This window comes from Monodon monoceros, unplaced genomic scaffold, assembly GCF_005190385.1.
Source record: "Monodon monoceros isolate NGI ecotype Baffin Bay Population unplaced genomic scaffold, NGI_Narwhal_1 Super_Scaffold_9, whole genome shotgun sequence".
NCBI classification, from domain to species: Eukaryota; Metazoa; Chordata; class Mammalia; order Artiodactyla; family Monodontidae; genus Monodon; species Monodon monoceros.
The window spans coordinates 18,519,546-18,541,567 of NW_021703786.1; the positions used below are offsets into that span (position 1 = coordinate 18,519,546).

Below are 22,022 nucleotides of genomic sequence, written 5' to 3' on the forward strand. Positions count from 1 at the left end.
CGGGCTCTGTAGTTGTGGCTCGTGGGCTCTAGAGCGCAGCCTCAGTAGTTGTGGCGCACAGGCTTTGTTGCTCCGTGGCATGTGGGATCTTCCTGGACCAGGGCTTGAACCCGTCTCCCCTGCATTGGCAGGCGGATTCCCAACCACTGCGCCACAGGGAAGTCCCTCCCTTGCTCTTAACACAGAGGTGTGCTCAAGATAATATGTAAATCAGATGACCTGCCTTTGCACTTAATCCAAATTGTTTCCTAACAACCCTCCCCAGCCCACTCCCACCCCCAACTAACTAACTAGTCTTTCAATTTCTTCAACGGAGACTTCCCTGGTGGTCCAGAAGTTAATACTGCACGCTTCCACTGCAGGAGTCACGGGTTTGATCCCTGGTGGCAGTGCAGCCAATAAATAAATAAATAAATAAATAAATATGCTCTTTAAAAAAATTTCTTCAACTGGACAACCACTTTCCTTCCCCAGGGCATTTCCCTGTGCTGCACCCATACCTTTGAAGGTTCTTCCCCTCACTCTTCCCAAGCTAACCCTTTTACACCCTTTTAGCCTGTCACTTCATCTGAGAGGCCTTTCTTGGCCATTTTAACTAAAATAGACCCCTGGCATTCTCTATGTCAGTCATTTTTTCCCTAACATTTATCAGATTTTGCAATTATGTTGTCAGTTTACTTTCTGGTATCTTTCCCAAGTATTAAGTCCCAGGAGACCAGAGAACTTGAGTCTTGTTTACCTTTGATTTCCCAGAACTGTGCTGTTCAATACAGGAGCCACTAACCACATATGGTCACTGAGTACTGCAAATGTGGTTCCTCTGAACTGAGATGTGCAAGTAAGTGTAAAATTCATACTGGATTTCAAAGACTTGGTATGAGAAAAGAATGTACAAGATCTCATTAATATTTTTTATATTGATTACATGATGAAATGATAATATTTGGTTAAACTGGGTTAAATATATGATTAAAACTAATTTCACCTGTTTCACTTTTTAATGTGGCTGCTAGAGGATTTTAACTTACATAAGTGACACATTATTTCTAGCCTCTGAGACACTGCTGTCTCAGAGCCTAGTCCATTTTAGAGCGAAATAACCAATGTTAAGAGACCATGAGTGGGTGAATTAAGGGTTAGAGACTCTGCCTTCCAGGAGGAAAATGGATACAGCATTGCCCTAGAAGTTAGGAGATCTGAGTTCTGGTCTTGGATTTTCTGGAAACACTGTGCAGCCTTGGACAAGCACTACCGGCCTCCAGACATCAATTTGCCCATCCATCAGGCAGTTGATCACTGAGGTGAAAGTGTATGAGATTAAGTGGCTACATGGCAGAGAAAGGTTGGGAAGCCTGGTGCGACAGGATTTGTCTTCTGTTAGGCTCCAGCCTAACACTAGAGCTCCGGCCAAGAGGAGGAGGCGGCAGATATCACAGACTAGACGCCCCAAACCCAGCGCGGGGACCGTCGGCTTCCTCAGGTCGAGGCGCGACGGCGTCACTGGGGCGCGACGGCGTCGTCGGTCGGGTCCCCGCTCGAGGCGGTAGCGGCTCCGAAGGTCCCTTCGGAGAAGGCGAGTGCCGGGATAACAGAGAAGCAAGTAATCCCCGAGTCTCTTTGAGCCTCAGATCTCACTAAACCACCCTCGGCCGCACTCCCTTTTATTTCACCCGTAGAGCGCAGAGGAGCCGGGAAGTAAGAATGTCCAGAGCCGAACCTCAGCGCGGCTGCGCAGGGCTTGTGCGCATCCTCGCCGAAATCCCGGCGGTTGTCTGTGACGTAACTTCCGGCGTGAGCGGCGAAAGCCGGGAGGGCGAGCGAGAGAGGGAGCAGGCAGCAGGCACAGGCAGCAGGCGGGCGGGCGGGCGGACGGACGGCACGAAGGGAGGGAGCGAGAGAGCAGTGAGTGAGCCAGCGAGGGCGGCCGCGTCCCGAAAGCAGTCGACATTCCCGCCTCCCTCTGACCCCCTCCCCGGAGCCCACAGCGCCTCCGGTCTCCAGCGGAGCGGACACGGCCCGGCCCGGCCATGGCCTCGTTGCTGAAGGTGGATCAGGAAGTGAAGCTCAAGGTAACGGCACCGGCCCGGGCCTCCTTACCCCTCGCTTCGATCCCCGAGCAGTCTGACCGGCTCCCCACTCCCCACGGCGTCTTTGTCTCCCTGGGGACACCAGCCCTGAGCTTCCGCTCGGCTCAGCCCAGCCCCCCACTCCCGGGACAGCATCGGGGGAGAGGATAATATGGGATGGCCTTCTGTACCCCGTCTAATAATGAAGAGCCCGGGGAGACCTCTGCGGACACGTGGTGGACTTAAGTTCTTTAGGCCAGTGACAGCTGGAAGTCCCCCAGCCCAGCAGTGTCCCCGCCTCCGGACGCTGCTGCTGCCCCTGCCCTTGGCATCAGGTCTGCCTCGTATCCTGGGCCAGGTTTGGATGGTGGTTGACACGTTTGTGAGCTCACACCTCCCCCACCTACCTGTCTTTTGTCTGCTCTTAAAGTCAGACAGCTTCAGAACAGGGAGGGAGGGAGGGAAGACAGGCGGGTGTTGCCCTCAAGCCCGGCTTCCCTCTCCTGAGATGGAGAAATGGATCCTCAGAAAAAGAAAGTATTTGCAGTCTGGGGGCCTCTCAGCTTCTCATTACGATTACAAGGTGAGGGGAAGACAGTTGGATTTGGGTTTCCCCATCCTGCCCATACTTCTGTTGCCAGGTACCGACTTACTCATAGTGAATTGTTTTCTTTATTAATTTTAGGTTGATTCTTTCAGGGAACGGATCACAAGTGAGGTGAGTGAAATAAATAGAAAAATGAATGTTGGTTAATAGTCGGGAGTTCCCCAGAGGAGAGATACCTGTAGAGACAGACCTTCCCACAGTTACTAATTCGGTTGTATTTTCCCTCATCTTTAGGCAGAAGACTTGGTGGCAAATTTTTTCCCAAAGAAATTGTTAGAACTTGATAGTTTTTTGAAGGTGAGAGACGCTTTTCTTTTTCTCAGATTCCCCCATTTTTTTGCCCCCGGTCTTTCTGTCAAATGGGACAAATCACGTGTTAATTCTGTTTTGTTTTGTCCTGTAAAGCGCTCTCATTTCTTGCCCTTTAAATGAAATACTTCTTTGTTCATCTTGAAAAAAACTAATGTTTTTGGGGTGGGCTTCTCTCTTTCAGGAACCAATCCTAAACATCCATGACCTAACTCAGATCCACTCAGACATGAATCTCCCAGTCCCTGACCCCATTCTTCTCACCAATAGCCATGATGGACTGGACGGTGTAAGTGTCGTATATTTATCTTTGTGTTCGGAAGCAGTAGGTTCTCTGTTCATTATTCCCTGCTCAGTTTGAACATATACAGAGGGGACAGTGGGATTTGGATCTGGGAATGAGGATTCTTACAGATGTTATGACTGAAGTACACCCCCTTTAGATCCTGATTTTCATTTGTAGCGTGAAGTGAATATGTTAATGTTACTCTGTTAGAGTGAGTTTAAAAATAGGACAAATAGCTACAGGTTCCCTCAGGTGATCTGGTCTGTCCCCAGGACTCTAGGCAAGACTTTTCTTACCCATTTCAGTGTCTTGAGTGTTGTTATGGAATGAACAGTCCTTCTTGCTATGTAACTGCAGTCCTAGTCTTTGTGTATCTTTAGTGCCTAGTCTTTATCAGCTATATATCCATATTTTATTATAACACTGATGACACTGTACTGTATTGTTCTTTGTCTGCATTACTGTCTCATTGATAGAACTTGCAATTCTGGAGAGCAGAAACTGTCTTAATTATCTTTGTATCCCCAGCACCTAGCATTGTTCCTGGTACATAGCAGGTGCTAAATACACGTTTGTTGATTGAATATTGCATTTCTTTGTGGAACCAGCGGATTTGTATTTATTCCCTTAATTATCCTAACTGCATTCAGTGCTTCATTTTTCCTGTTTTTTATAGTATCCCCCTTGCCCAATTGCTTAATTTTTAAATTTTTAAAAATTTACTTATTTGGCCGTGTCGCACGGCTTGTGGGATCTTAGTTCCCCAACCAGGGATGGAACCCAGGCCTCTGGCAGTGAAAGTGCCAAGCCCTAACCACTGGACCACCAGGGAATTACCCCTAATTGCTTAATTTGTTATATTTCTTGAAAGATTGGTCTTCCCAACTAGAGTTTAAGTTGCTTTGTGGCAAGAATCTTTTTAATTAATTAATTAATGGCTGCGTTGGGCCTTCGTTGCTGCACGCAGGCTTTCTATAGTTGTGCCGAGCGGGGGCTACTCTTCTTTGCGGTGCACGGGCTTCTCATTGTGGTGGCTTCTTTTGTTGCAGAGCATAGGCTCTAGGCATGTGGGCTTCAGTAGTTGTGGCACGTGGGCTCAGTAGTTGTGACTCGTGGGCTCTAGAGTGCAGGAGTTGTGGCACACAGGCTTAGTTGCTCGCTGGCATGTGGGATCTTTCCGGACCATGGCTGGAACCCGTGTCCCCTGTATTAGCAGGCGGATTCTTAACCACTGCGCCATCAGGGAGGCCCCAAGAATCTTCTCTTAAAGCCTTGTATGTGCTTAGTAAATTGTGTGTAAATGAATAATGGGGTCGAGGAAGGGATTAAACTTGCTCGAAGGGTAGCTTATGATGGGGATGTAGGTGTCAAGCAGGCTGATTCCCATCTTTTTGTATCTTTAGCCCACTTACAAGAAGCGAAGATTGGATGAATGTGAAGAGGCCTTCCAGGGTAAGAGCTCCCTTCACTGTACCCCACCCCAGCCTTTCCCGGCCTGCAGCCCTGAGATGCAGGATGAATCTTGTGTTCTCCTGGCCAGGAAGCAGGATCTGAATTTATTTCCCAGACGTTAGCATTCCCAAGTCCTCCAAGCATTGTCATTATTTAGCACTGTAAACCTAATTTTCCAGTTAATAGGGAGGGTTTGTCTTAGTGTGGACTGCCAAGGGAGAGAGGTTGGAAGTGGCTACACATCACAGATTTTTCACAGAAGTCACAGTTCCATATCATTTTTTCCTCTTCAGTAATAGTTGGTACATTAAGTCTATAGAGCATGTTTTAATTTTTTTATTCTTCAGAGTTTTGGGATACTTTAGACACGCATTTGCTAATCCATGCGTTCTCTTTTTGATTTTGTTGGGGGTGTCAAGGTTTATAGATAGAGTTGTGACAGATAAAAGGCAGAGGTCATAGCATCTCATGGGTCTGGGAAAGAGAGAAAGGGGTGGAGTGCTATGTCCTGCCTTCCATCCAAATCATTTAACCTTCCTCATGTCCCTGCCAGGAACCAAGGTGTTCGTGATGCCCAATGGGATGCTAAAAAGCAACCAGCAGCTGGTGGACATTATTGAAAAAGTGAAGCCTGAGATCCGGCTGCTGATTGAGAAATGCAACACGGTGAGGCAGGGGCTGACCCCAAATAGCCTGGCTTGAACTATGCAAGTTGATGGATATGGGGCTGGAGGCGTGGAGATGATGTGGGAATTGGAAGTCTATTTTGGCTCCTGTGCTCCTGACATCTGGCCCCAGCAGCATGAATTGTATACTTCGTGGCTTCAGTAGAAAAGGCCAAGGTCCTCATATGTATATTTTGGTCTCCTCACTCTCCAGGTCAAAATGTGGGTACAACTCCTGATTCCTAGGATAGAAGATGGGAACAACTTTGGGGTGTCCATTCAGGTAATGTGCTTGCATTAGAAACTGGAGAGGAAAGTTTGGGAGGTAATCTCATTTCCCCTGCTTTTCTGTTTTCCCTTTCTCTTTGGTCTGCCTTGGGGTGATATGGAAGTGACTTTTGACTCAGTTGTTTTTCAGGAGGAGACAGTTGCAGAACTAAGAACTGTTGAGAGTGAAGCTGCATCTTATCTGGACCAGATATCTAGGTAGGGCTGCTTGGGCTTGGCCCAGGAATTGGGGGCTGATGAGGTGGTAAGCACTGTCCAGGGTCTCCTGCAGCTTCCTCCTCTTCTCTCTCCTTCCAGATATTATATTACAAGAGCCAAATTGGTTTCTAAAATAGCTAAATATCCCCATGTGGTAAGTAAGGGTTTTGTGGGCCGAGGGTGGAAGTGGTAGGACCGGGAGGAGTGGCTGTTCCTGGGAGGAGCCATGTGGGGACAGTCAGGCTTTGGGAACTAGCCTTTTCTCCACCCCGCTCTCAGGAGGACTATCGCCGCACCGTGACAGAGATTGATGAGAAAGAATATATCAGCCTTCGGCTCATCATATCAGAGCTAAGGAATCAATATGTAAGTAACCTTGGTCCCTGCCCACAGTTGCTCTGGCTTCTCTTAGTTCTGGTGACCATTTTCTTGCCACTCTCTGGAGGTTGAGATGGAGGGCGGGGGTGGAGGTAAAATGAGTGGAACAAATTCTGCCCATTAGCCAAGTGTTGAGAGCTATGAGGTCATTGAAGGTATCTAGCTGGGCATCTCCCTTCTTTCTACCTGGATGGGATGAAGAATAGGGGTGAAGATGTGGGTGTTAGAGTCAGGCTTAGGTTTAGAACCAATCCTACCTGTAATGTGTGGCCTTGGGCAAGTTTAACCTCAAACTTCAGTTAACACATTAAAGGACACAGTGCAATTCTTGGTATGTTAAATGCTCAGTAAATGTAATTTATTAGACTCTTGGGCCCTGGATATACCCAGGTGTGCCTGGGGTATAAGAGAGGTAGTAGGGCAGCCATGCTGAATTCAGATTCAGGTGAGTGAGATCCAGGTTATGTGAGTGATTGCTTGGGAGTTTGTGGCGGTGTCTTATTTTCCTAGTGAGGTAGGGGTACAATAGACATGTGAGTCCATGATCCCTCTTCTCCCAGGTCACTCTACATGACATGATCCTGAAAAATATCGAGAAGATCAAACGGCCCCGGAGCAGCAATGCAGAGACACTGTACTGAGGCCAGGGCCAGGGCCAGGGGACTCTGTGAGTCTGGCTCAAGACCGACATTGCCTTGGTTTGTTACATGACTATCGTGATGGGGAAACTGGCTGGAAGTAGTAATCACCCCTCTCTCTGTTTTTAGTTAGAGCCTAATGAAACTCTCATGTAGTTCTGTGACGTGTTTACCTCTTTTTTCAGGCCTCAGGAACTCTTCTATTTCCTTCCCTAGTACCCCACGCCCCCCTGTCCTAATTTCTGGAGACCTCCAGGTTTGTGTACGCAGGATATTGGCACAAGAATACTTGTGTTTTTTCTCCCTGGCTCCCTCCTGTGTCTTGGGCTTTGTATATTCTTCCTCTTGATGATCAGTTGGTTAGAAGCTGAGGGAACTGGAAGGAGAGTGCTAGGTGTTTTGTAGTAACTGGGGCGGAGTGTGGGGGACCAGCTCCTTTCTTCCTGATGGGAGGTTAGTGTCCCTTGACACTGTGGAACGTTGCATCCTCCCTGCCACAGTTGCCCTGGTGATGACTTCGGGTTTCCCATCTATATACATTGCATCTTGAACCTGATCATGAAAAGAAACACCTTAGACCTTCTGCCAAGTCCCTAGCTGCTTCAGATGTTTTTATAACTAGGATTTTCACATACACATATGTGCGTCATATACACACATGTACACACATGCAGCACACACATGCCTTCCTACTCTGTTACTTGATGCCCCCCTCCCCCCAGCCCTGCCCACCCCCCCAAACCCTGTCTCTGTCTCACACTCTCTCTCACACACACACACACACACACACACACATACACACACACACCCTGTTCAGAAGGTGTTAGGTGTCTTAATTCTCATCCACCAGGGCCCATTGTCTCCTGGTATTGTAGCCTCTTGGTGCCCGAGGCTGGTGAGTTGGAGGACAACTGAAAGATGAGAAGCAGGGGTAGTGGGTTCCCCTTCCTCTGTGATTCGGGTCCTTTGGGGCATTTTTGCAAAGGCTGGTCCTCTGAATCCCGGTTTCCTCTTCCCAGGCCAGTTGTAAATTGGGGTGGGGGTGTCTGCAGCTGTGAGGCCAGATGCTGCTGCTCCTACTGGGTTTTCCCTTTGGGAAAAACGTTTTCTTATTTATAGTATTGTGCTTCCAGGGAAGGCGGTCACTTGTGTGTATATGTGTGTGCATGCACACACATGCATGTGCACATTGTGTGTATGTGGAAATCTGCTGGGCAAGTCAAAACCATAGAAGAGTTGCCTCTTACCTCTCAAATCTTCCAGAGATGTCACTTGTTACAGCTTTTGTGTTAACCCTCATCAACCCCCACTTTTATTCTACCACTACTGGAGAGTCTGCTGGTGATTCTCTGTGTCTGTTGCTGACTTTTATTCTACCCCTGTCTCTGTCTTGCAGCCCCCAATCATATTTCCATCTGGATGCATCATTTTTCCTCCCAGTGTGCTCTAGAGAAGGAGTTAGGATGCTGTCTTCCCATGAATAGTACTCAGTAACAAACCAATTGCATTTTAGTTGGGCAGTGCCCCTACCCACCCTCAGACCCCTTCCAGCTAAAATGTTCCGTCCTCCCACCATGTGTTTCTCAGTTTCCCTTTTTGTTTGTTGGATTGTTCCCATGTCCCCCCTCCTCACCTTACCACCCTTGGATCGTAATGTAAAATTCTTTTACCATGTCAAGAAATTATTAAAAATACAGGTACTTTGACCTCTTTCTAAAGCTGCAGACCCTGATGCGATGCTCTGGTGTCCAGGAACATACCCACACTTACGTGTGTGCACATTGGGATACCCACCTCCGCATATACCTCCAGCCACCCTATTGGGTGTCTTTATACCAACTGAGCTGCCTCTTTTCTCTGGAATAATGGAAAGGCTGAGGCTTCTGCCTACCAAGAGGCAAGGATGGGTCCTTCATTTGTCTTCAGTCTGAATTAAATGAAAGTTAGCTCTTTCCAAACCTAAGCTGCCTTCTACCCTCACAAGATCCCAGCTCCTTCCTTCCTTCCTTCCTTCCTTCCCTCCCTCCCTCCCCAGTGATACCCATGAACTGCCAGTAGAGGCTGCTCTAGTTCCGTGTGTGGGGAATCACCTGGTTCAAGGCACACCCGACCCCGTCATTTTCTTTGCTCTATACTAAAAGTTCCTTCTGAATAATGTCTTAAGTTTCTTGCGGAGATGCCAGGGACTCCTGGTTTTTGGTTTTCAAATGAATTGGAGGGCTATCTAGGACCTTAGCTCCCTCTGAAATAAAGTTTCCTTAACTTCCACCTTGCAGAGTAGCATTCTGGTATCCGATGATCTGGTATCTGTTGTCTCTGCAGAAAAAGGTTTAAGGTCTTGAACAATGGAGGAACATCTGCTCTCTTCTGTTTCAGAGATCCTTACCAGTAGCTGACAATTTCTGAATGCCTACCCCGTGTCAGGCCGTTAAGCACTTTACGTGCCTGATCTCATTTACTCTCCATGAATCTCTGGGGTAGTTTTATCCCTTCTTTATAGGTGAGGACACGGAGACTTATGATAAGTAACTCCCCTCAGGTCACACAGCTTAGGGACCTGCGATTGGTGTACAAATCTGACTGCTGCGCCCAGGCCTGCACCACTCCTTTCTCACTGACTAGATGGAAGAGGCCTGAGACTAGACCAGGGGCTTTTGGTCTTAGGCATCTGGCAGAACGCAGTGCTTACTGCTGAACTGGGCAGTGGATCCTGGAAACACTGGAGGGGAGTGCCTGCCAGGAGGTAGGCAAGTGGGCAGTTAGAGTGGCTGCATGTAGTACATGGGACTTGATTGGGCGTCTGAGATTTGCATACCTCCTCAGACCCATTCTGGGTGGAAGGTAGAGTCTAGTGTATATACAAATGCCCTCTAATCTGGTCTAAATGATGGAGATCGGTAGTGGGTACTGACCGTGCTGCTGGGAGGAGTTCAGGGATGGGGAGAGGCTATGCACGTGGAAGTAGTACCTTGAGCCAAACCACAGAACAGAAAATTGGAGCAGAATTATATAAATCAAGGTCAGAAATTTCCCGTCCAACCCACAGGGTGGAGTTTTCACTATTCCTATCCATCCTACTGAATATAAACCCTGATTTGATGTCAGTAAGCAGAAGGAGCAGCTGGCGGGACTCTCATTTCAGCTCTCTGCATTCACCATGAATCTCAAGGTAGTCCTCGTGTTCCTGGCACTGTCCCTCATTACCATCTTTGCCCTGGCCTATGTCTTGCTGACCAGCCAACGTAGCTCCAGCCAGCCTCCCCGCTGCCCCTCTGTATCCTACAGTGCCCAGCCCTGGACACACCCTGGCCAGAGCCAGCTGTTTGCAGACCTGAGCCAAGAAGAGCTGACGGCTGTAATAAGCTTTCTGACCCAGAAGCTGGGACCAGGCCTGGTGGATGCAGCTCAGGCCCAACCCTTAGACAACTGCGTCTTCTCGGTAGAGCTGGAGCTGCCCCCCAAGGCTGCAGCCCTGGCCCACCTGGACAGGGGGAGCCCCCCGCCTGCCCGGGAGGCACTGGCCATCGTCTTCTTTGGCGGACAACCCCGGCCCAATGTGACTGAGCTGCTGGTAGGGCCGCTGCCGCACCCCTGACCACACCCACAGTGACCACTTCAAGGTGGATCTGGACGCAGGTGGTAAGACATCCTGGCGGAGGCCAGGATTCCAGTAAAGGGGGCTGACGTCTCCATGCCTAGATTTAAAAATTGTCATTGAAACATTAAAAATGTAAAAGTATAAGAAGAAAATGTGAAAGTCATCAAATTCCTCAGAGATTTTCACCCTTAGGCGGTTATTCTCTCATGCTTAAAAAAAGTCTTTCCTTTTTTAAAATTGTGCAACTGCAATCTAGAATATATTACAGTGTATACTATGTATATATGACATACTGATATACATATTTAGAATTTTACCACTAAATTTCAATCATAATGTACATATATTTTGTCACTTTTAATTTCTCACATAACAACATATTACACTCAGGCAAACAACAAATACTTACCGAATGAATGCGTATTTGTGCCAAGCACTGCACTAAAACAATGTAACAGAAGAAACAACATCCCTGCTCTCAGTAGGCTTAGGTTGTAATGGAGGAGTGGAGAGCACAGTGGAGGGCTCCTGGAAAATGTGAGAGAGACATTTTTTTTTAATTGAAGTTTACTTGACTTAACAACGTTGTGTTAATTTCTGCTGTACAGCAAAGTGATTCAGTTATACATATATATATTCTTTTTCATATTATTTTCCATTATGATTTTTTTATTCATTAATTTATTTATTTATTTTTGGCTGCTTTGGGTCTTTGTTGCTGTGTGTGGGCTTTCTCTAGTTGCTGCGAGCAGGGGCTACTCTTCGTTGCGGTGCCCGGGCTTCTCATTGCGGTGGCTTCTCTTATTGCTGAGCACGGACTCTAAGTACACGGGCTTCAGTAGTTGTAGCACGTGGGCTCTAGAGCACAGGCTCAGTAGTTGTGGCGCACGGGCTTTGTTGCTCCGCAGCATGTGGGACCAGGGCTCGAACCCGTGTCCCCTGCATTGGCAGGTGGATTCTTAAACACCACGCCACTAGGGAAGTCCCCCATTATGATTTATCACAGGATACTGAATATAGTTCCCTGTGCTATCCAGTAGGACCTTGTTGTTTATCCATTCTACATATAATAGTTTGCATCTGCTAACCTCAAACTCCCAATCCATCCCTACCCCTGGCAACCACAAGTCTGTTCTCTATATCGTAAGCCTGTTTCTGTTTCGTAGATATGTTCATTTGTGTCGTTCTTTAGATTCCACATGTAAGTGATATCGTATGGTATTTACCTTTCTCTTTCTGACTCACTTCACTTAGTATGATAATCACTAGGTCCATCCATGTTGCTGTAAATGACATTATTTCATTCTTTTTTATGGCTGAGTAGTATTCCATTGTGTGTGTATGTATATGTACATATATATATGTATATATGTATCACATCTTCTTAATCTAATCGTCTGTTGATGGACACTTAGGTTATTTCCAGGTTTTGGCTATTATAAATAGTACTGCTCTGAACACAGGGATGCATGTATCTTTTTGAATTACGGTTTTGTCCGGCTATACGCCCAGGAGTGGAATTTCTGGATCATATGGCAACTCTATTTTTAGTTTTTTAAGGAACCTCCATACTGTTTTCCACAGTGGCTGCACCCATTTACATTCGCACCAACAATGTAAAACAGTTCCCTTTTCTCCACACCTGAAACATTTTTATGCTTAACCTCTCTGTATCTCAGTTTACTCAAGTGTAAAAATGGTGTAACAGTGCATTCCTCATAGGACTGTTGTGAGAATTAATGATGACTATTTAAAAACATTTTTTTCTTTTGAAATAACTTTAGACTTACAGAAAAGTTGCAGACATTATATAGAGTTCTCACATACCCGTCACCAGCTCCCCCTAATGTTAACATCTTGCATAACCACAGGACAATCACAACTAGGAAATTAACATTATTACAATACTATAAACTACAGACTTTATGAGAATTTCATCAGTTCTTTACTGATTTCCTTTCTCTGTTCCGGGATCTAAACCAGCAACCCACCTTGCACTTAGATGTCCTATCTCCTTATGGTCTCCTCCAGTCTGGCAGGTCTTTAGGTTTTCCTTGTCTTTCAGGAACTGACACTTTAGAAGATACTAGTCAATCATTTTGTAGAATGTCTTTCAATTTGTGATTCTCTGATATTTTCTCATGATTGGGTGGAGCTTGTGGTTTCATTTTTGTGGAGGTTTTCTTGGTAAGAAAACCACAGAAATGACTTTATACCCTTCTCAGAGCATCATATCAAGGGGTATGTGATGTCCATATGTCTTATTACCAGTGATATTGGCCTCAAGCACTTGGTTAAGGTGGTGTTTAGCAGCTTCCTCCATTGCAAAAGTTACTGTTTTTCCGTTTTCAGTTAATAAATATTTGGGGGAAATTTTTGATGCTATGCAAATATACTATTTCTTTTCTCCTCAAACTCTTGCCCACGAATTTTAGCATCTATTGGTGGGTTTTTCCTGCAACAATTATTATTGCTGTCTCATTTACATTTTTTCTCTTATTCTTTATACATTTATTAATTGGAATTCTCCATTAAGAAAGTGTTATCCCTCCTTTTTACTTTATTTATGTATGTAATTATTTATTCATAACTGTATGGACTCATGGATATTTTATTCTAAGGGTTATAAACCCATACTATCATTTATTTTGTTCCTTAAATTGTTTCAGCTTTGGCCATTGGGAGAGCCTTCAGGTTGGTTCCTGTGTCTTGCTGACATGCCTCCATCCTTTTTTGAGCACTTCTTTACTTTCTGGCACCGCAAGATATTCCAGTTACATCTTGTATTTTCCCTGCTCCAGCCCTGAAATCAACCACTTCTCCAAGAATCTCTGGTTCCTTTTATTGGAGAATAGTATGTAGAAACCAAGATCTGGGTACCAGGTGTTCTCATTATTACTGGGATGTCATTGCTTTTAGGCTGTCTCATTGGACGACGCATACATCTCTCTTTATCTCTACATCTAAGCTATGACAACTCTTAAAGCACTTGGAACGGTGCCTGACACACACAGAGAAATATTAGTTATTATTGTTAGTATTATCCACTTGAGCCTGCTTGTGTGGATGTACCGGAAAAGGAACTCTTGGCCTTTGTCGTCTACAAGTAGAAACTGTGGAGTGTGGGCTAGGAGCAGTAATTCACAAAGGGAAACTGAGGGTTTGCTTAATCAGTCTCTGCTCTCTTTGATCTTTGGAAGGTATGGAGGGAGCTTCCGGCATGTTTTGGTTTACTGCTCTTTGGTCTCAGATCACTTAAGTTGAGTCCTAATATAGAACCTAGTTGGACTCCAATAAAATCATTCAAAACTCCAACTATTCAGGCAACAGACTATGTCTTTGGCCTTGCCCCTTATTCCTTGCCAATTCCCAAGCAATAGAAAACACCGCTAAGCTCCAGCAGTGTTGGGCCTGGGCTCTGACTCTCCTTCCCTCTGACCTGCGTGTCTGCTGTCCATGTGTGGTGGAGCCCCTTTGTGTTGGTTTCCTCTGGGTACTGATGTGTAGGCAGTGTAGAGCCAGACTGAGACCTGGGTCCCCAGCACTGCCATGAAACTAACCACGTGCCCTTGGTGACAAACCGGGGCACATTATTTAAATTCTCTAAGCCTCAGTTGTCCCATCTGTACAATGGGGACAATTATAGTTCCTCCTTCATCAGGTTGTTGTGCAAGTAAAGCATCAATCCATGTAAAGCCCTCAACACACTGCCTGTGCAGAGCTCCTCCAAGTTCAAAAAATATGAGCTACTGCTGTGATTATTTTCACGAGAAGGCAGTTCTAGTGATGCCAGAGGGCTTCAGATATGAGGGGCAGACCCTTTCCTCAGGTCAGAAAGAACCTGGTCCTGCACGTTGCCTGCTAGACTGCTCCAACCTCAGGTAAACCCCCCTCCCTTCAGCTCCTCAGAGGGGGAAGGTCAGTGGAAGCCCAGTCACAAGGCATCTGGGATTATTACCAGAGATGATATCAAGAAGAAAGACCTTCTCCAAACCTCTGGATCAGGGACATCTTGGGGAGAGGGGAGGGAAGAGGGGGCACACTCAGTCTGGCTTTCTCTTTGGCCCCCACTCTGAAGCCATGTGGGGACAGAGTCCAGAGGGGGTGGAGCAGCTGCATGACCAGCCCTCCCTCCCCCCTTCCCCCCACCATCTCCACTTCACCCCTGCAGGAATGGAGAACTGGGTCTGGGCTGAGGACATGGCTTTTGTCCCTACGGCGGTACCCTGGAGCCCCAAGCACCAGATACAGAGGCTGCAGGTGACCCGGAAGCTGCTGGAGATGGAGGAGCAGGCCGCCTTCCCCCTGGGAGGTCCCTCCCCTCGCTACCTGTACCTGGCCAGCAATCACAGCAACAAGTGGGGGCACCCGAGGGACCACCGCATCCAGACAGTCAGCTTTGCTGGGGAGCTCCTGCCCCAGAACAGCTCCATGGAGAGAGCCTTGAGCTGGGCAAGGTGGGTGATGGGGTGTCAGAGAGGCACTGAGGGAGGCAGACTGTACAAAAGGCTCCATGTTGCTGGGAACCCAGGTTCCCCCACCTCCCATGGGTGTGTGTACATATACACACTCACGATCACACATTCACACACACACATTCCTGCAGCCACAATCTTAGGCCGCTCAAAATGAAGCCTCCTGCGTGGGTGAATGAATGGAAAGATATGTGCTGAATCAAATATGACAAAATGCTCCAGGTGGAATCTAGGATGTGGGTATACGCGTGTTCACTAGACTATTCGTTTAACTTTTCTGTATGTTTAAAGTGTTCACAATCAAGGTTGGAGGGGAAAACAAAGAGAGGAGCACAGATCTGAGGGAATATTCCCTAAAATGCAGGCACATGAGATACTGAAATTCACCTAAGATGGGAATCAGGCCATGTCTGTGCACATGCATCCAGGCCCTGACTCCCATCTGCATGGATGCGTGAGCGACAGTCGCACCGGAAGTCTGAACAATGGGCCGGTAGATGTTTGAGATACAGGATATTGAGCAAATGCGGGAACTTCGTGTGTGTGTGTGTGTGTGTGTGTGAGAGAGAGAGAGAGAGAGGGAAGCGGACAGAGAACAATAAAGAGGCTGGACAACATAAGACCTTTATGCTCATTTCCCCTTTCTGTCCTCTCTTCAGTGCAGCTTCAGGCAGCAGGATGGCTCGATGACCTTGTGGGTCTAGTCCAAATCCCCTGCAGGTACCAGCTGGCTGTGACCCGGTGGAAGGAGGAGGAGCCCAGAAGCATCAGCATCTATAATTTGAAGGACCCCTGGACCCCCCACCCTGGACTTCACTGACTTCCTCAACAACGAGACCATTGCTGGGCAGGTGAGTTGAGGGGGAGGGGGTGGGCATGAGGGGGGAGGCCGGGGGAGCAAGGATGAGCCTCCTTACTCTCTCCCAAGCCAGATTCCTCTAGGGGTCTTTAGAACCCACTAAGGAGGAAAGCGCTATGATGTCACATTTTTCCTGGGCTGCTGAACTCTCGGTCCTCCCCATACAAGGCCACTGGGGGAGGCGGACGTGCCCCTAGCAAAGCCAGACCTCATGATCCTCTTTCTTCGCCCCCTTAGGACTTGGTGGCCTGGGTGAAAACCGGTTTCCTGCACATCCCCCATGCAGAGGACATTCCCAACACAGTGACTGTGGGGAACTGCGTGGGCTTCTTCCTCCGACCCTACAACTTCTTTGACCAGGACCCCTTCATCGATTCTGCTGACTCCGTCTACTTCCGGGAGGACCAGGGTGCTGGGGCCTGTGAGGTCAACCGCCTGGCTTGCCTCCCCCAGGCTGCGGCCTGTGCCCCCCACCTCCCTGCCTTCTCCCACGCGGGCTTCTCCCACAACTAGATGGATGGGGAATGTGGCTGGGACCCCAGGGCCAGGGAGCGTGGGGAGGGGAGGGGATGGGCATTGGATGGGGCAGTCCTCTCTCTCGCACCATCCTCCCTTCCCTCCCCCTCCCTGCTGGGAGCATCCTGAGTCTGTGATGCCTGACACAGGGGGTTCTTAGCTTTGTTGACCTCAAACCCCCTGGGTTCCTGTCGCAGAGTAGAGAGGAATGGCCAGCCGGGAGCCTAAAGTGATGGCCATACTTTTCCCAGAAGACTCCTGTTTTTTTTAACAGTTTTTTAATCTTATTTTTTAAATGAGATGTAATTCATATACCATAAAATTCACCCTTTTAACATGTACAGTCTAATTCCAGAACGATTTCATCACCCCGGAAAGAAACTCCAAAATCTGTTAGCAGTCACTTCCTATTTCCCTCCAACCCATTCCCAATTCTAGGCAACCACTAACCTTTCTGTCACTACAGATTTGCCTAGATTCTGGAAGTTTCATATAAATATATTCATACAATAAGTGGTCTTTTGAGGTTGGCTTCTTTCACTCAGTGTAGCGTTTTTGAGGGGCATCCATGTTGTAGCAGGAATCAGTACTTCATTCCTTTATGGACGAATAATATTCCATTGTATGGACAGACCATATTTTGTTTCCACTCTTTGGTTGTTACGGATAGTGCTGCTATGAACATTTGTATACAAGTTTTCATGTGGACAAATGCCTTCATTTCTCTTGGGTATATACCTGGGAGCTGAATTGCTGGGTCATATGGTAATCTATGGTTAACGTTTTGAGGAGCTGCCAGACACCATTTCAAAGCAACTGTACCATTTCCTTTCTTTTCTTTTTTTTTCTTTTTTTGCATAACATAACATAAAACTTTTACTTAAACTTTTATGCAACATACTTACAACATAAAATGTACCATTTGGCCGTTTTAAAATGTACAATTCAGTTACCTTGAGTACATTCAGAAGTTTCTTGGGCCTCCCCAGCTCCTCCTTTGCCCTGGGTCTTGAATATGAAGGTGAGGCATCTAGAGGCTAGCTGTTCTCTGGAGCCCCAGGACAGGGTCCCCACTAGGCCTGTGTCCGAGATCTTAGGAAGGTGCTTCCCTCAATTCCCTGTCACCCTAGCTTCCTCCTTCTCTATCCTTTCTTCCCCTTGTCCTTCCCCTCCTCTTGCTACTTCAGCTTCTACTCCCTGGTATTTCCCTCTGAGGTCCTGGGGGGAAGTCCCTGCTGCCTCAGGTCCTATAATCCCCCACCCCAAATCCCCTCAGCTTTGGTGTCCCCCTCTGTCCCTGGGATGGGGAAGCCTTGGGCATACAGGGGACTGTGGAGCCAGATGTGTCCCAGTGGGGACAGTCTCCGCCTAGTCAGGCAACAGCCTCCAGGGCCTCACATCCCTGTTGCCCCTCCTGGGACGTGGACTTTGGATGGCTATAAATAAGAACTGGGACATTTTCCAGAAAGGAGTGTGGGAGCACGAGTAGGGTGGGGAGGAGGTAGACCTCAAAGACCGAGTTTTCTCAGGTGCCTCCAGGCTAAAGGAACCCACGTGGAGTGCGGTGTCTACTTCTATAGTTTGACCTATCCTGTCAGTGTCTTTTCTAGAGGGACCTGTGAGGTCAGGAAGAGAGGGGGTTCCTTCCCCAGCTGGAAGCCCGGGCCACAGACCCAGCCCTAGGGGAGGACACTGAGTGGGCAGGCCCTGGCAAGAGGGGAGTTCAGGGAACAGAGACTTGGGTCCAACTCAGCTTGTGACCAGAGGGAAACCGGAAGCTCAGACCACACGGAAGTCCCATCATTTCCTGCAGGAACTGCCTGGACCCAGGCTCAACCAGGTGAGCCGGGAAGGAATTAAGTTCTGGCAAAGGGACCTTCACCTAAAGACTAAACGCAGTAGGAGACACATTCCCATCGAGACTGGCAGCAGCATATGGTGAAAAGTGCTCGGATGGGGACGGGGCGAAGGCAGAGCTGGGTTAAAGAATTAAACGAGGTCACGCTTGAGAAGTACTTGGCACCTGATCCATGGTAAGTGACCCTCTAGGGGAAAAATCAGCGTTCAGTGGACCAGAACAGAGATCTGCAGTTGCCTTAAAGCAAAGGCTCTCAACCTTGACAGGACACCGAAATCACTGAGGAGCTTGTAAAACTCCACGCACCCACGCCGCATTTCAGCCCAATAAAATTAGAATCTCTGGGGGTGAAGCTCAGACATTAGCAGCTTTGAAATTTCCCCCAGCTGATTCTAACATGAAACCAAGGTTGAGAAAACCCTGGGATAGCAGTTCAGTTCCAAACCTGCCAGAGGAGCCTGACCAAGAATCTAAAAAAGAAGGTGGCTGTCAGACGGCACAGAAAAGGGGCATTACAGAGCCTGCCCCAGCAGTGACAATCCACCCGTGTCTGGAGCAGAGGACCCGGCCCAAGGCCAGGACTGTCCAGCCCTGGAGGCACAATAGCCACGTGGATGAGGGCTCCAGGCCCTCTCAAATCTCTCTCATGACTCATGACCAACTGCTGTCTCTGATTCGCAGCTCAGTGGGCCAGCTTCCCACCACATCTCAGTCATGGAAAGAAAATGGGCAAGTCCGTTATAGCTGTTGTGTAAATGATTATATAGATATAGATATAGGTATATGAGATATATATATATATCTTCTGTAAATTGGTATCCTGATAATCGCTTTTGCTTTAGCAGTTACTGGAAATGGAGATTAGCCTTCAGGTGTTACTCTGGTAAATTTATTTATTTACTTATTTATTAAAAAAAAATTTTTGGTCCCACCGTGAGGCTTGAGGGATCTTAGTTCCCTGACCAGGGTTCGAACCTGGGCCCTCGGCAGTGAAAGCACGGAGTCCTAACCACTGGACTGCCAGGGAATTCCCAGGTGTTACTCTGGTAAATTTAGATCTTCCCTGAAAGACCATCCCCCCTGGTGAGCTGACAAATCTGGTTTCTGACTTAGGCGCCTCCCTTGGACTGTGGTGAATTCACCAGGAAACCATCGTGGGGTGTCCCGGGGGACATCAGCCAGCCTCTCCTGACACAGCACACACCAGCCTCGCCACAGACTCTGCAACTAGATTCCTGAGCCCAGACTCAGGAATCCTACCTTCCTTCCGTCCCCTTCGTATAGTTTTCCTTGGCCAGCTGCCCTTTATAAATCTTCAGAGCTTCCCACTCTCTCCAGAGCATATTAGGCCATTCACGGACCAGGTTCAGCAGCTCCTGCCATCCTGATGCCCTGCCCACCAGACGCCCCCAACCATGGGACCTTCCCCAAACAGGCTGTTCCCATCCACTCATGCCTCTGCCCATGCGCTCCCTTCCTTCCCTCCTCTGGTTCCTTCCTCTTTCCCCTTCCTCCCTTTTTCATCTGGTGAAGGCTTATTCATCCTCTAAAACCCAACTCAAATATCATCCCCGTCCCCTTTTCCCCGCTGGTTGCTTTGTTCTCCCTGCACCCTTGGTTCTTTGGAAAGAACCCTGCAATGGAAGTTCACACGCTGAACTCTAGTTCATCATCTACATGTGTCCTCCCCTTGCTTCCCTGGGGCAAGAACCATGTCCTGTTGGCCTTGGTGGCCTGATGCCCAGAATGGTGTCATGCCCATTGTGGGTGCTTAAATACATCTTTGTTGAAATAATGACAGTTGTTATATTCAGGTAATTCTTTGTCTTGTAAAAAAAAACATTTCATATCCAGTTTCTCCTTTGACTACCTCAAAAAGGAAGATCTAAAGAAGCCCAAAGATCCTGAGTGAATGATCACCCTGGCTGCACAGGTTAAGCTGGGACACAGGTCCAAAGGGCAACGCTGACACACTAGCCTGAATATTTCCTTTCCAGATGAGACCTGCACTGCTGGAACCAGCAGCCCAGCCAAGGTTGCAGGAGGGAGGAGATGAGACAGAAAAGTTTCTGAGTAGGTAGACATTGGCAGGTCTGTAAATTAGTTCCCCACACTGGGTTTTCCGTGAAACAGGTAGAAGGGATCCAGAGCCTGGGGTAGGCCCAAGGGCACGTGGTATGGGAGGGTTTGAAGCATAGACTGGACGTTGGACCCCAAAATGCTATAGAATTTGGCATGTATGTAAAGAAGGGTGTTTCTGAGGCAGCAAAGCGATGAGTTAAAGTTTTCCTCATTCTGCAACATGGTGTAGTGTTTTGTAGTATGGTTTCTGGAGCTAGATTGCTGGGGTTTGGCAGGTGTGACCTTGGACAAGTTATATAACCTCTCTGTGCCTCACTTTTCTCACCTGTAAAATGGGAACAGTAATAAAATCTACCTCAGGATTTTTATGAGGATTAAATGAATTAGTTCATGTAATTTTCCAAGACTAGTTCTTGACATATAGTGAATGCTCACTGAATGCTAGTTATTATTTGATATTTTTAATATTTTATTTTATTTTATTTTGGCCATACCACACGGCCCCCTGCAATGGAAGCTCAAAGTCTTAGCAACTGGACCGCCAAGGAATTTTCCCTTATTTGATATTTTATTAACCAGCATCTATTGGGTGTTTCAGTTACTGCACAGCAAGCCACCCTGGAAAATAGTGGCTTAAAACAACAAACCATTTTATTTGCTCATTATTCTGTAGGTCGGCCCTCTGAGCTGGGCTCATCTGGCAGTTCTTCTGGAGTCTCCTGGGATCACTCTTGTGGCTGCAGATACCCGGCAGATGGACTGGAGCTGGATGGTCTAAGATGGCCTCACTCACAGGTCTGGAGCTGGGGCCAGTTGTCAGACATGCCACACATTACAGCAGTGTGTCTTCAGCACGCCAGCCTGGACTTCTCTGTGATCCAGGGTTCCAACTGTAGCTCAAAGAGAACAAATCCTAGTTGAGCGAATGCTTTTCAAGCCTCTGCTTACATCACATCTGCTAATGTCTCATTGGCCAAGGCACAAGATCAACCCCAGATTCAAAGGATGGAGACATAAACGTCACGTCTTGACAGGAAAAGAGTCAAAGTCACAGTGCAAAGGGGTATATATCAGCAATGGGAGGAACCACTGCAGGCATCTAACCAAGCTACCATACTGGCCCCAGATATGCAAGCAGAACTCTGTTCTGGGTGCTGGAAGGGATGATTTCTTGGCCCTCAGGGCTCAGGATAATAGGGAAAGTGTTAAGAAATATGCAAACAACTGTAATGCAAGGTTTGAACATGCTGAGTGACCTAAGGCAGGAATGGTTAAGGGCGAGGGGAGCTCAGGTCAGACTGATCCTTTACAGCTGATGAGGGGTGGGCGTCAGTGGGCTGGGAAGGCTTTATTAGCTTGGCTTTGAAGTATGTTTAGAACCTGGACATGTGGAGATGGGAGGAATTATATTCCAGTTGGAGGAAAGAGCCAAGTTAGGCAAATCAAGGCATGTTTGGGAAGTCCAAGACCATTAGTGTATCTGGAATGAGGGGTCCATGAAGGGGAGCTGCAAGACATAAGGCTGAAAAGATAACCTGGGGTCGGATTGTGGGTGAGCTTGAGTTTGAACTTCATTCTGAAGGCAGTGGGGAGTCACGGGATGTTTTCTGGGTGATAAATGGAAAGAATTGTATTGTAAGAAGGCTCCTTTGGGGGCTTCCCTGGTAGCGTAGTGATTAAGAATCTACCTGCCAATGCAGGGGACATGGGTTCGACCCCTGGTCTGGAAAGATCCCACATGTCGCGA

General features: G+C 47.6%; 3 protein-coding genes across 3 annotated transcripts; all 3 read left to right on the forward strand.

The window, feature by feature from the left end:
* The first annotated feature begins 1,783 nt into the window (after positions 1-1,783).
* On the forward strand, positions 1,784-9,155 carry PSME3 (proteasome activator subunit 3). The gene is made up of 11 exons (XM_029212619.1): positions 1,784-2,069; positions 2,752-2,784; positions 2,908-2,970; positions 3,167-3,271; positions 4,672-4,720; positions 5,274-5,386; positions 5,600-5,668; positions 5,804-5,871; positions 5,971-6,025; positions 6,151-6,237; positions 6,810-9,155. Exons 1-11 carry the CDS (start codon positions 2,028-2,030, stop codon positions 6,888-6,890), a joined length of 765 nt encoding a protein of 254 aa, XP_029068452.1. The 5' UTR covers positions 1,784-2,027; the 3' UTR covers positions 6,891-9,155.
* Positions 9,156-9,782: 627 nt separating this feature from the next.
* On the forward strand, positions 9,783-10,518 carry LOC114889387 (retina-specific copper amine oxidase-like). The gene has a single exon (XM_029212639.1). The coding sequence runs from the start codon at positions 10,045-10,047 to the stop codon at positions 10,480-10,482; it is 438 nt and encodes a 145-aa protein (XP_029068472.1). The 5' UTR covers positions 9,783-10,044; the 3' UTR covers positions 10,483-10,518.
* A 2,947-nt stretch (positions 10,519-13,465) lies between these two features.
* Positions 13,466-16,836, forward strand: LOC114889395 (membrane primary amine oxidase-like). The gene is given in 5 exon segments (XM_029212645.1): positions 13,466-14,366; positions 14,657-14,942; positions 15,681-15,759; positions 15,761-15,811; positions 16,057-16,836. Coding segments are annotated over 4 exon segments (690 nt in total). The 5' UTR covers positions 13,466-14,366; positions 14,657-14,658; the 3' UTR covers positions 16,333-16,836.
* Positions 16,837-22,022: the final 5,186 nt, after the last annotated feature.

Coding starts and splice junctions, on each gene's coding strand:
- PSME3 (XM_029212619.1), top strand. CDS start 2,028: ATGGCCTCGTTGCTGAAGGTGGATCAGGAAGTGAAGCTCAAG. Junction 2,070..2,751: donor ATCAGGAAGTGAAGCTCAAG/GTAACGGCACCG, acceptor TATTAATTTTAG/GTTGATTCTTTCAGGGAACG. Junction 2,785..2,907: donor GGGAACGGATCACAAGTGAG/GTGAGTGAAATA, acceptor CCTCATCTTTAG/GCAGAAGACTTGGTGGCAAA.
- LOC114889387 (XM_029212639.1), top strand. CDS start 10,045: ATGAATCTCAAGGTAGTCCTCGTGTTCCTGGCACTGTCCCTCATTACC.